General features: G+C 31.5%; 1 protein-coding gene across 1 annotated transcript; it reads right to left on the reverse strand.

Moving 5' to 3' along the window:
* Positions 1-9236: 9236 nt before the first annotated feature.
* LOC143623917 (nicotianamine synthase-like) lies at positions 9237-10357 on the reverse strand. Its single transcript, XM_077094710.1, has one exon. The coding sequence runs from the start codon at positions 10226-10228 to the stop codon at positions 9245-9247; it is 984 nt and encodes a 327-aa protein (XP_076950825.1). The 5' UTR covers positions 10229-10357; the 3' UTR covers positions 9237-9244.
* Between the last annotated feature and the right edge of the window lie 2651 nt (positions 10358-13008).

The raw sequence follows: 13008 nt of genomic DNA on the forward strand, positions 1-13008 counted from the left end.
GGGTGAAGTATACCCAAGAAAGTATCCTTCAATAGCTTTCTCTTCGAATTTACCCGCATCCCGTTTCAACATTGTACACGGGCACACGGAAGGTTCTAGAAACTTGAGGTTCGGCTTCCGATTATTAAGCAACTCATAACTTGTTTTCTTGAGCTTTTTAACCGTAAGTACACGATTCAATGTATAGCATGCAGTCTTCACAGCCTCGTTCCAAAATTGAACGGGAGGCTTAGAATCCGCCAACATCATTCTCGCCGCCTCAATTAATGTTCGACTTTTCCTCTCAGCCACACCATTATGTTGCGGCACATACAAAGCACTGTATTCTCGATGAATTCCCTTTTGAATATAGTAAAAGTCTAATACATTATTCTTGAACTCCGTGCCATTATCACTTCGGATTTGTCTCACTTTATGTTTGTAAGGCGATTCGATCGTAATGATTAAACTTTGAACCAAAACTGGTGTCTGATCTTTAGTCTTCATAAATAATACCCACGAGAATCTTGAGTAGTCGTCGGTAACGACTAGACAATACAAATCTCCAACAATACTCGGACGGTTCACTGGACTGAACAAATCCATATGAAGTCGTTACAGAGGAGTATCAATAGAGTTGATCTGTTTTAACGGGCGTAATTTCTTCTTCTGCTTTCCCTTTTCACATGCAACACAGTGATCAGTCAACTTAAAGTTCTTTAAGGATACATCATCCACCAAATCATTCGCCATTAAAATGATTCATCTTTCGATTGTGGATGTGACCCATTCGCCTGTGCCAAAAAATTGTGTCATTCTCGGTTGCTTTCGAGACGAAACACGTTGCAGTCAAAGAAGAAGTTACTTTAGAACCCATATCGAGTACATAAATATCATTCAATCTATGAGATCGCATGACAACCATATCTTCAAGAATCACGAAACCCGGTTGAAGGATAACGCATTCCTTGTGTGTGTGAATAAAATGGTAAACTTCTTATCACAAATCTGTGAAACGCTCAACAGATTGTGATCCACTTTATCACAATAATTTACCTTCTCAAACGTAATCCGACCATTTGAGACTTTGCCTTCTTTTGTAATCGATCGACCCTAATTAGCAGCAAACGCCACATATCCCCCTTGAATGTCTTTTACATTAAAAAGAAGATTAAGGTTGCCAGTAATATACTGAGAACATCTACTATCCAATATCTATTTATCACCAGAAATAGTCATGGATGTACTCTGCACAGCAAGGTAAATGATTAGTTCAAAAAGGCAGCCCAGCCCTTAGTCTTGGGCTCCTCTTTTGTTTCCTTTTGAGATACATTAATTTTAGGTTTCACGTGTGATTGATGAACTTGTGAATAAGTAAAAGGTTTCTTTGACTTTTTTTGAGATATTCATCCTTAATCACACCCGAATCCTGGTTTCTACAAAGCGGTTTAGCAAGCTCAACCGGTTTGGAAAATACTTTAGAATCATGAACATCAACCCGAACAACTTTTCAAGGATTGACATCATGATACATGATATGTGAATCATCCACTTTGACTTGTACAAGTTATCTTTTCAGTATGATTATAACCTGAGGAAGTTGTTCCTTGGTTACTTTTTCTTTGTGGAATTTACCTTAGCTCCACACTTTTTGGCAATGTGCCCAAATTCACATCATATAAAACACATTCTCGTATCGACGAATGTTTGTGTTGGTACAATAGGTGTGTGTGTAGCTTTAGGCTAAAAAGAAACAACCTTTTGTGCTAAACTAGAACCAACCATCTTGTTTGCCTTTTTATTTTTATAAAATTCAAGAAATCATGGACCGGTTCGTGTAAGTACATGACAGACCGAGTTGTGACCCGTAGGAGTTACACTCTTAGCAACGAACAATAAATCCGCTTAACTTATTTAACAGGTAATAATGAACCATTAACCGGATTATATTTATACTAAATATGAATAAAAATGTTATAAAGTTAATTTATTAATTAAATAAATTGGTTCGGGCTTTAAACGCGAGTTGGACTTTGAGCCCAGTTAGGATGTATTATGTATATATAATAAGATTATAGTTATAAATATAATTTTATCATAATATCAACCTGCCTTTGACTTGGAGATTACTCCAACAAAATAGGAGTATTCCACACATCTCGTGAAGAATTCTTTTGCGCCAGCACTTCTGCCGTAAGCCAATTCGAACCGCACATCCAAAGGGAGCCGAACTTCGTTTGTTTTTCCGTCCACCACCTACGCGTCGCATCGCCAATCTTCTGTTGTTGTCATGTACCCGATGCCGACGCTGCTGTCACGCACCACCACCACACGTTCGTGTACGGTTTGTTAGACTAGCAATGCTCGTTGAACCTCGGTGTCTCAATCGGTTATTCATTAACCGAGGTATTATTTATCTCATCAATATTTAATAATAAGTTGTATATTATTATTATGCTCGTATGCGTTTTGTAACCTTATCTTGTCGCGTTCGTTAAAGCGTTGATTACTCATTTATATTTCCGTTGTGCATATATTAATGAATTGAATTAATTGTTATTTGTCATATTTATTAAACCGAGTTTTAATAAATAATTTTTGACTCATCATCATTGTTTGTAACCATATGTATGAGCTCCCATTCCTTCCTCACCACTCACATACCATAAGTCCATAACATACACTCTAAGCATACTTTCTCACCACTCACATACCATAAGTCCATAACATACACTCTAAGCATGTTTATTTCCCATTCCTTTCTCACCACTCACATACCATAACATACACTCTAAGCATGTTTTATTGACGACTTACCAAGGCGTTTCTCTCACACTTGTTCTTAACTTTTCAGAAATGGTTGTCGCACATAGGTCATTAACAAGAAATCAATTTATGATCGGTTTTGGTTTGTGTTTAACTGGTTTTAGCCGGATACTAAATTTGACATATATTTTTTTTAGAACGACGACTTTCTTGTATTTAGGCTATCGCATTCTCTAATTTTGGAGAGCACTGATGCCCCACTCTGGCCAGATTATATTATTTTAATCGGGTCCACGTTGTCTTCAGAGCTTGGCTTGGGCTTTCCCTCAGGAAACCATATCGTCGACTGCCACTTAATAGTCGTTGTGCTACCACAAAAGCAGAACTCTCTGGCATAACACAACAGTGGTACGAATACATGGGTGGGCTCATGATTTGAACTACAACCTTTGCACAAGGCCTAACTGAAATACTTTATTGCCAATATCCACTCAAATGTGACACAAGTGACGAAATTAACACATATAGTGCACATCAAATCATATAGATTATTAAATATTTATATTTAAAAAACCATTATCCCTGGACCGACTTTGAATGAGACCGACCAAGTTTCCATCCACAACAATAATTCTATATATATGTATATTCTTTCATAAAACATCCCTACTCATCAACGAATTGTGTCAAATGAATATATATTTTTTTAAAAATTGTTTAGGTATTCTGTATGGGGATACTCAGTAACAAAAGGTTATTGTTAGGTGTCACCGGGCCTGAATCATTCGTGTATAGCCCTTAAAAGCCTCCAAATTATCTTCGGTTTCAAGGAAATCCAGCCGCTCGAAGGTTCAATGGTGGTAAAACCTGAACGCACTTAGAATTGAACAAGAGATCACAAAGATCTCGATCTTTTTTTATTGAGTCACTCATATACTCTCCAATGAGTCTCCTTTGAAAAACTCCTGATTCCAATATACGAGTCGCTTTTAATGCTACGCATATTTATTCTTTCGGCATTTTTTAAATAATTATAGCAGAATAAAAATGTCTTTTCTGCAATTGAATGTCCCACGAGATAAGAAGGGCACTTTTGATGGAATTCTTTTATTAACGTTTTTATCAATAAGCGTTTGATAAATTTAATAATATCGTACATAAATATATATATACTAGTTTGAGGCCCATGTATTACATGAGTAATTGATGAAAATTTTAAATTTTAATCATTAAATGAAATACAGTCAATAAAATGATAGTATATTGTTAATACAATTATAATTTACATTAAAATTACAGAAATTGCATAATTAAGATTACATAAATATGTTACAAATAAATAAAACCTTCCTTGTACACTACATTTGTAATTGTATTGGTCGGTATACATTGTTTATCAAAATCAAAATCTTTAATTCATGTCTGCTCGTAACCCTTGATAAGGTAACTTATAGGTCTGTTTATAACTCTTCTGTGTGACAAATAAGGTTCTTCAAGTACATACCAACCCTAGATAAATGATAATGTATCTATGAAATTAACAAAAAAAGTATTCATGCATATAAAATATCATACATTTTAATCAATTAATATGATATCATTTGAGATCATCTACTCATTGTTTATCAAAAAAACATGATTATCTCAAAAACCAGATTACCTGAACGTTGTTGCTATAATCGTCCTTATAATCTTTAGAGTATGATTGGGATTGAGCTTGAAATATGCTTATTGGCTTTTTTAAAAATCCATTTTGAAAAGCCAAGATTTGGGGCTTTTAGAAATTGCTTCTTAACCTTTTAAAAATCTAAAATAAAAAGGATTTTTGTGATTGCCAAAACACATTTTAACCTATTGGCTTTTTGAAAACATCAATAAGCCAATAAGGTGTTTTCAAACTCAATCTCAAAAATGCTCTTAGAATTTATGATAAATTTGTTGGCATTAATATCCTGTGAATGACAAATTTTTAGTTGATTTTATATTTTATAATTAACAATTGTATAATCAAGCAACATATAAAACCGAAAAACTATAATAAAATGATTTGTTTCATTTTATATGAAATGTAATTGCTAGGAAAGTAACAAAAAAATAGTAAACTTTAACCATTAAGTGAAATACAGTCAATAAAATGATTGCATCAGATTTTATGGTTTAAAATTTTAAAAGCTTTAATTAAGTAATTTGTCCTATAAGACATTAAATTAACTATATTTAAATGTATAAAAAAATAAAATTCAAGTCATAAAATATATGTTTATGAAGCATATTAGTCTGAGTTATGCAAGAAAATATTAAAAACTAAATATTGATATTTTTTATAAACATTTTATACTACACAAAAAAGTCATATAAATAAATAATTAATTTCATGTGTACCCTTACAAAATGGCAAATAGTTTATATAGTAAATCGTTATACATATGGATAAAAGTTATAATAGTCAACTTCAATGATTTAATACTAAACACCAAGATATATATAATAGGTATTTTCTATGTTTGTAATATTTATACAAAATGTTTGGAGAAAATTAAAAAAATACACATTTTTTTGAGTTTAAATGCATATGAGAAAATTATTAAATCCAAAACTGACACCAATCTTATATAAAAAATTATGCATTGTAGCTCGAATCCCAGTTTAAAAAAAATTGTAGTCTACTATACAAATCCAAAAAATTCTTCGACATTGATGCACATGTATTTTCTTTATTTGCAATTACCGGTGACTTTAAAATTTTATTCTAACAGACCTGCAACTTCAATTATATTTCTTTATTTTCTTATTTCACCATTAATGTTAATAAATGAATCGTTTAGAATTTACGTTTAATAAAAAATGATGAATTCATTTATTTAAATGGCTTGAAAGATAATGACCATATATTAAAATTGGTGGAAAAAAATGTGAGAGTGATATGAGATTGACAAGTGACAAAAGTGGTAGTCTTTTATTAGAGTAGATAGAGTTTTTTTAACGGTTTTACCGTCCAATCCCTTGCAAGTTACAATAGAAACCCTGTTCTATCATTTGCAAGTTTGAGAAGTTTATAAACATAATAACTACCAAATGGGTTAGATTAAACCTTATTCTTACTTTGCTAAACGTATTTCTCCTAAACTTTAATTACTTTTAACATTTTTAATTAAGATATTAGTCTTTCTAATATAATTTTATAATCCTCTCAAAATATGAAATAAAACTATTAAATTTTAATAATATTCTTTTTATGTTACAGTAATATTTTATTAAAAGTACGTTTAATTTTTATGTGTATTAAAAAGATTTTTTTAATGGCAAAGTTTCAAGTTAACCATTTGGAAGGATTTGAATTCATAACATCGCATTTGTAACAGAAGACATCATAATATGTTAGGTTATGTACTAAAAGTCTAAAATGATTTGTTATATATATATATATATATATATATATATATATATATATATATATATATATATGGTTGAGTTCATTGGAGAAGTGATCTTAGTGCGAGAATTGCAAGAAATCATTCTAACCAATCAATAATTTTCTTTTTATTTTATATTTAATTATTTATAAGGGCATATTGGTAAAGTAAATCATTTTCTTTTTTTGGTAACTATTACTAATTAATTATAGGTTACAAATCTTAATTAATTAATTTGTTTTTTATATTATTTTAGCCAGATATAAAGTGTTGATTATTAGTCCAATTTGCTTTTAGCAATTTCACGAAATCTTGACAATACAACGCCTGAATAATTTACAATATTATTTAATTCTTTTACCATATATTATTTAAACCAAGCATAAAGTATTTTATAAAGTAGTTAATTTTAGACTTTAAAACACAAAACCCTACCTAAAATAACTAACTCAAATGAATTTAAATTGTATTCCATCCACAAAAATATACTACACAAACACCATCAAACATACATAGTTGTATTTTTATAAGTTTTCACACTTAACAAAATATTAATCTTACACTGTTGGTGGAAAAGAATACAATAAACATAATTCCTACACAGCAGTCCTACACATCGCAAAATAACCGATATATATCCTACACAGTTAATAGAAGGTATCCTACACATTATTTGATCATACCTTACACAAACGATATAGCAATTCCTACAAGGAAAATATGTTATATATAAGGAAAGCATCACAATTGTATTTTTATAGGTTTCCACACTAAACAAAACATTAATCTTACATAGTTGGTGGAAAGTAATGCACTTATACTTGTATAGGTTTCCATACATGATAAACATAATTCCTACACGGTAGTCCTACACATCACAAAATAACCAAAATATATCCCACACGGTTAATCAAAGGTATCCTACATAGTATTTAATCATACCCTCCACAAACGATATAACATATCCTACAAGAAAAATGTGTTATATATAATACACAAATACAACAATATAACATATCCTACAAGAAAAATGTGTTATTTAATAATATCCTACATAGGTTATTGTATTTTTGAATTTTTGTTTTATAAATATAAATATGAATGATATTGAATTAGCTAATATAGGATTGGAAAAATATTGAAATGTAACGTACACAACTTTTTAGGGTAAATTGTAGATGTTAATAATTAAAAACATACATTCCTTATTAAACATCCAGACCAAAATACCCTTCTTTAAAAACCTTCCATATTTTGTTTTTTATTTATTACAAATTTTCCATCATAATTATATACCATTGATTAGAAAAATCAATGGCCTATATTGATTTCTCACACTTCTTAGACTAATTTAATTTCTTCACTGAACCATCCCCTATATATATAGAGAGAGACACACACACACACATACATGTGTGTGCATAAATACAAATAATTATACTGGGGTGAGTTAACGTACAATAATCGCTTGATATACATTACGTAGACGACACACGTTCAAGGTTAAAAATGCTAAAACGTTCAAGCCAAAATCTAAAACATTCAGGCAAAAAACTTCAAACGTTCAAGCCAAAATCTTAAACTTTCAAGGTCAAAACCCATCATTCAAAACTCAAAATTGATCGATTGAAGCTTCAAATTGATAATTAATTAAACCGATTTCAAAGATTAACCGATCAATTGGCTTCAATTTCAATTTCAATTCTTATAAAAAACCTAAACAAACCTATAACGAGTTTTGCGTTTTTCCAACAAATTCGTTGTCGACGGCGATGATTGTGACGAAGAGTGTTGGTAGCATTGGCGAGCGGTGGAGATGGAGATGGATTGGGTGGAGATCGTTTTTCCGGTGACGGTTCACACATAGAAGATCGTTGGACAGAGGAGGTGATTTAGGGTTTTTCTTAAAATCAAGGGTAAACAAAGTCGCGTACCTATTGCACAATAAGAGATTAATGTATCGGAACATTTATCTAATTATATTAATACCGGTACTAATATTATTGATAATATGAAAAAATATAAATAATATTATTAATAATAATAAAAGACAAAAAAGTAAAGAAAAAACTCAATATTTCTTGTTTGATGTAGTATTATAGTTAGGGGTGTTCATGGTTCGGTTCGAAACTGCGAAACCGTTCAAACCGGTCATCGGTTTGGTTTCGCGGTTGGTTTTTTTTCTTTACTCTTGGTCTGTTGGTTTGAAAATTTCCAAACCGCAGTGAACGGTTTGGTTTACGGTTTGAACCGAAAACCAACCACATAAAACCGGACTGGATCGTATGATTTATTTATATGCATTTTTTAAATATTTCATAATATATATGTGTATATAAATTTATAACTAGACGTATTTAATATTTTGTATTATATATATGTGTGTATATACATATATACTACTAAATATTGATAATAAACAAAAAAGTGGGCTAAGCCCAAATCGAAAATGCAAAAAACTTTAATTGGCTTTTTATTTTCTTAAATGAGATCCTAAAAAGGTAAAAATCAGTTGTTTGTTAAATTATATAAATTATTGTGAGTTGTACAATATTTACATATCAATTATTTTGTATTAAGACCGAACAAGATCAAACCGCAAAACCAAACCGTTATTAACGGTTCGGTTTGGTTCGGTTTAAGAGTTCAATGGTTCGGTTTCGGTTTACAAAAATCAAAAACCGTTACTAACGGTTTGGTTCCAGTTTGACCTAAAAACCGCAAAACCGAACCATGAACACCCGTAATTTATAGTGTATAATGTTGAAGGGGTTAATATGTAAATAAAAAATGTTAAATGAAAATAGTAATTAATTTGAAAAGTAAAAATAATTTGCACAGCTAGTAAAAAAGTAAAAGTTGATATGAAGGTGGTGGTGCATTTAGCAACACCTAAAAAAAATATATTTCGCAAACAAATGCTTCAATTTTGGAAATTGGCACCAAAAACACAATTATAAGGTTCTTTTATTCTGCGAATTTCGAGTTCTTACAAAATCTGAGACAAATAACAATGTTACAAGCACAAACATATATATTTTTTTTCCATATTACAACCATACAAATTTGATAGAGGGTTGATCGATCTACTCGTCCATTGCGAAATCGTCAATGATATTCATCTTGTTCAGAGGATTGTTAAACGCTTGGAAGTCACAATACTTGCAGCTAGAAGGCAAGATCGATCCCATTCCGAGCTTATGATGATGATTGTGATCATGATCGACTTCCAACGGTAAGGAGTCCTTACGTGCGATCACAACCGAGTTAATTACCTCATCTTGCGGATGAAAGATTGACAAAACCTCAAACCCTTGAAGATGGTCCGGTTCAACAACCGGGTACAGAAAAGCACGAGCACCGTGAGCACTCCTTAGCATCAAGATGGCTCCGGGTGCCATGTACTTAGCCAAATGCTCAATCACTTTAACCTTATCGTTAATATCCATCCCCACGAGTGCGGCCAAGAAAACCACATCATATTCCTTCAAATCCTCGGTCACTTCCATTATATCCGTAGAATGGAAGAACATCCTTTCGGACAAGTCAGGATCAGGCAAAACAAGACGAGAAGCCATGATATTGGCAGAATGGTCGATGTCATAGTTGTGGAATTCGGCGTTCTTTAAATGATACAAAGCCAAGACAATTGAAGTGAGGGGTAGAGGGCCCGACCCGACAAATGCAACGCGCTTTGGTGGTTGCTCACTCGTGTAGTGTTGGTTGAGGATGTCGAATTCGAGTTGGCTAAGTTTGAGGTAGTTATTGTAATATGGGAAGGCATCAAGATGATGAAGAGGGTTTGTGAAAGAGGCTAAAAGAGTGGAGAAATGAGCCTCTAGATGGCCCTCGGCCTCACCGCAAAGTTTAATGAGTTTCGACCTTGTTTCTTGAATGTTTTGTGGAAGGGTGGCTATGTTGATGGAAGATGGTGGGATGCATGCGACTACAAGCTCGGTGAAGAGAGTGTTAACATCTTCTGATGGTTTGAGGGTTTCAAGTTTGGAGATTTTGGCATAGATTTCACACATTTTGTCTACCAGATTGGTCTCTTCGTGAAGTGAACCCATGTCAAGGACAAAAGAAAAGATTCTGGTCAAGCAAGTAGGAAGGACCAAGAAGACAATAAGAAAGGATTAGGGTTTTGTGTGGTGTATATTGTCAAGGGGAGTGTGGCCTATTTATGGAAGTGTAATGGTCCCACAATGATTTGGAGACAAAGGGATGAACCTTGCTTTCTTTCATTTAAAAAATATAATTTACTTAATAAGTTTAAAAATTAAATTATTTTTCAAGAAAACGTGGAAGTAGATTCTTCTTTTTAGACTGTCTCCCTGCCCTCTATAAATTATGTCAAAAAACTGTTTGGATATAAAACTTATAAATATTTAAAGTTATGTTAAAAATATGAACTCATCATTCTATACACTTTTAAACATACGAACACATAATTTGCTATATGGCTAAGTTATTTGTATGCTTATGTAAATTGAACTTAATGTTTGTCTTTATCAATTTGAATTGAAGGAGCATAAATTTCGTGTGTAGAACGCGTGTTAGATTTCTAAAGGTGTACGTACCTACATATTTATATAGGAATGTTCGGATACAAGAAAGTGATGAAAGAAACATTAGTTCATTCTTGACGTAGATACTATGATTTGACATACGTGTTCAACCAATCTATCATTCTTATATGAAGTCTATGAACACTTTAAAAAAATAAAATTATCTCCATAAGAATCTAAATCTATAAGAACATTTGATTAATTAACTCACGAGGGTTATAAAGTGCTTAACGATGTTGCAAGTTGCAACCAAAATGATAAGAGTTCCACAAGAAAGAAAAAGAAGTAATTGTGCCTTTAAAGTGGACTTACTAAGAGGATTATGCCACTTTTCAAACCAAAGGAAATGCCATACATACATACATACATACATACATACATACAAAGCTATATTACATAATTATTTTTATACATACATACATACAAAGCTTTATTACATATTTATTTTTATAATACATACATACAAAGCTTTATTACATAATTATATTTATAAAGTTGAATTAAATAAATAAATTTACATGTTCCTGAATGACTAATAAGATGGATATCTAATAATGTAATTGTTTTACCAAAACTTAATGATTGATATATGAGATCGTGATTAACTAAAAGTTAATGGAATACTGAAGGCATATGTCTTTTATCTTGGAGATGCTAGGTCCAAGCCTCATTAGAGACGTGAAGTAGATTTAAATTGAAACAGACTAATAGTCAGTCAACAAAATGCGTCTAGAAGTGGCAAAAGATGCATTGTTGTAACGATTCATCTTCACTTGTTTTTTTATAAAATTGAATAATTATTGTTATAAGCTTTGTTACAATTTTAAAAAATTAACTAGTATTTTAGACTCGCGTTTTGCAACAGGATTGTTAAACCGAACAAAAAAATAGACATAGAAAAGTTGAACTATGCACACGCACTGCGGCATGCTAACATGCAATAATTAGATCGAAACGTAAAACATAGTTAAATAAAGGAAATAAAAAACATTAACTCAAATAATAATAATAATAATAATATAAACAAACTTATAAAATATAACATTTATTAAACCTCAAATTAAACTATAATTGTAATATTGCATTCTTATTATTAGTTTAAGAGATGAAATTATAAAAGTTATTAATACTTTAAGAGAAGAAAATATAAAGTTATTAAAGTAGGGGTTGGGCGGCTCTAGGTTCTTGAGGCGATTAGACGGCAGTTTAGAGTTGCTCGAAAGCCTAACGAAGGAGCGCTTTGCATAAGGGGTAAGCCATGAAGACTATTTGTACCTATAATAGACTTGACTCGTTTTATGTGTTTCTTACCCAGGTTAGTTTTTTGAAAGGCGTGATTTATTAATTGAAAGAAGCTAACCAAATAGTTAGAAATGCCACAAGCAAAGATCACGAAGTCTAACTGACTAGATTTTCATTCTGTTTCTTTTGATCCCTCAGCAACTCATACCTTCTCGGGCCGAGGCCCCCCCTTCGCAGCTTTTGATAAAGCTACGAGTTCATAAGCAAGTAAATGGTATATATAGGAAAGCATGAGGTACAACTACGATTGCACAAAATGATTTTAAACAGTAACAATGTGAGGAAAAATATTTCTCATAATTAATATATGGGAAATGCCACAAAATCCATTATTTTATTGTCTTTCCTTTAATAATAGCCATGCTATCATTTAACCTTCTTCAAAATCCCTAATGCATATATTGTTGTTTTGAAGTCAAAGCAAAACTACTTAAAAAGTCAAGATGTTTATAATAATAATGGTCTCTAGGTACAAACTAAGGCAGTGATGGACTAAGTGATAGTGATATGACTTCAAACATGCATCCATATAAAAAGATTGCAAACTAAGTTAGAGTGTTCTCTTATTCGCATATCTTTGTGTTCACACTCAGATTCTTAAAAGATAACATGGCCGTTTATTGCACATTTTGTGGTTCACATAATTTAGCAATTTGGTCTTTATCAGATAGGAAGGAAGTTCAAAAGCATAATGCAAGTTGTAACAAAAACTGATCATCTTTCTTTCTTTTTCTCTAATTTTATTTCTTTTTTATTTATTATTTATTTATTTTTTGGTGTTACCAAACGTATCGCTCTCCATATTATTTTTACTATTTGTATTTTTTCTTAAATTTTTAAATCAATTACTGTTTTCCTTTAACAATTTCTACTTACGTATTAGTCCCTCTAGCGTTTATCACTAATCAAATGAAAAAAAGTTGGATTTTAATTATCTTAACTATTTACATTGGTTAGCCTTGCTTGCGGTGCGCACATAT

Source organism: Bidens hawaiensis, unplaced genomic scaffold (assembly GCF_021521415.1).
Source record: "Bidens hawaiensis isolate Kalapana, Puna unplaced genomic scaffold, B.hawaiensis_p1.1 tig00003644_1, whole genome shotgun sequence".
Classification (NCBI taxonomy): Eukaryota; Viridiplantae; Streptophyta; class Magnoliopsida; order Asterales; family Asteraceae; genus Bidens; species Bidens hawaiensis.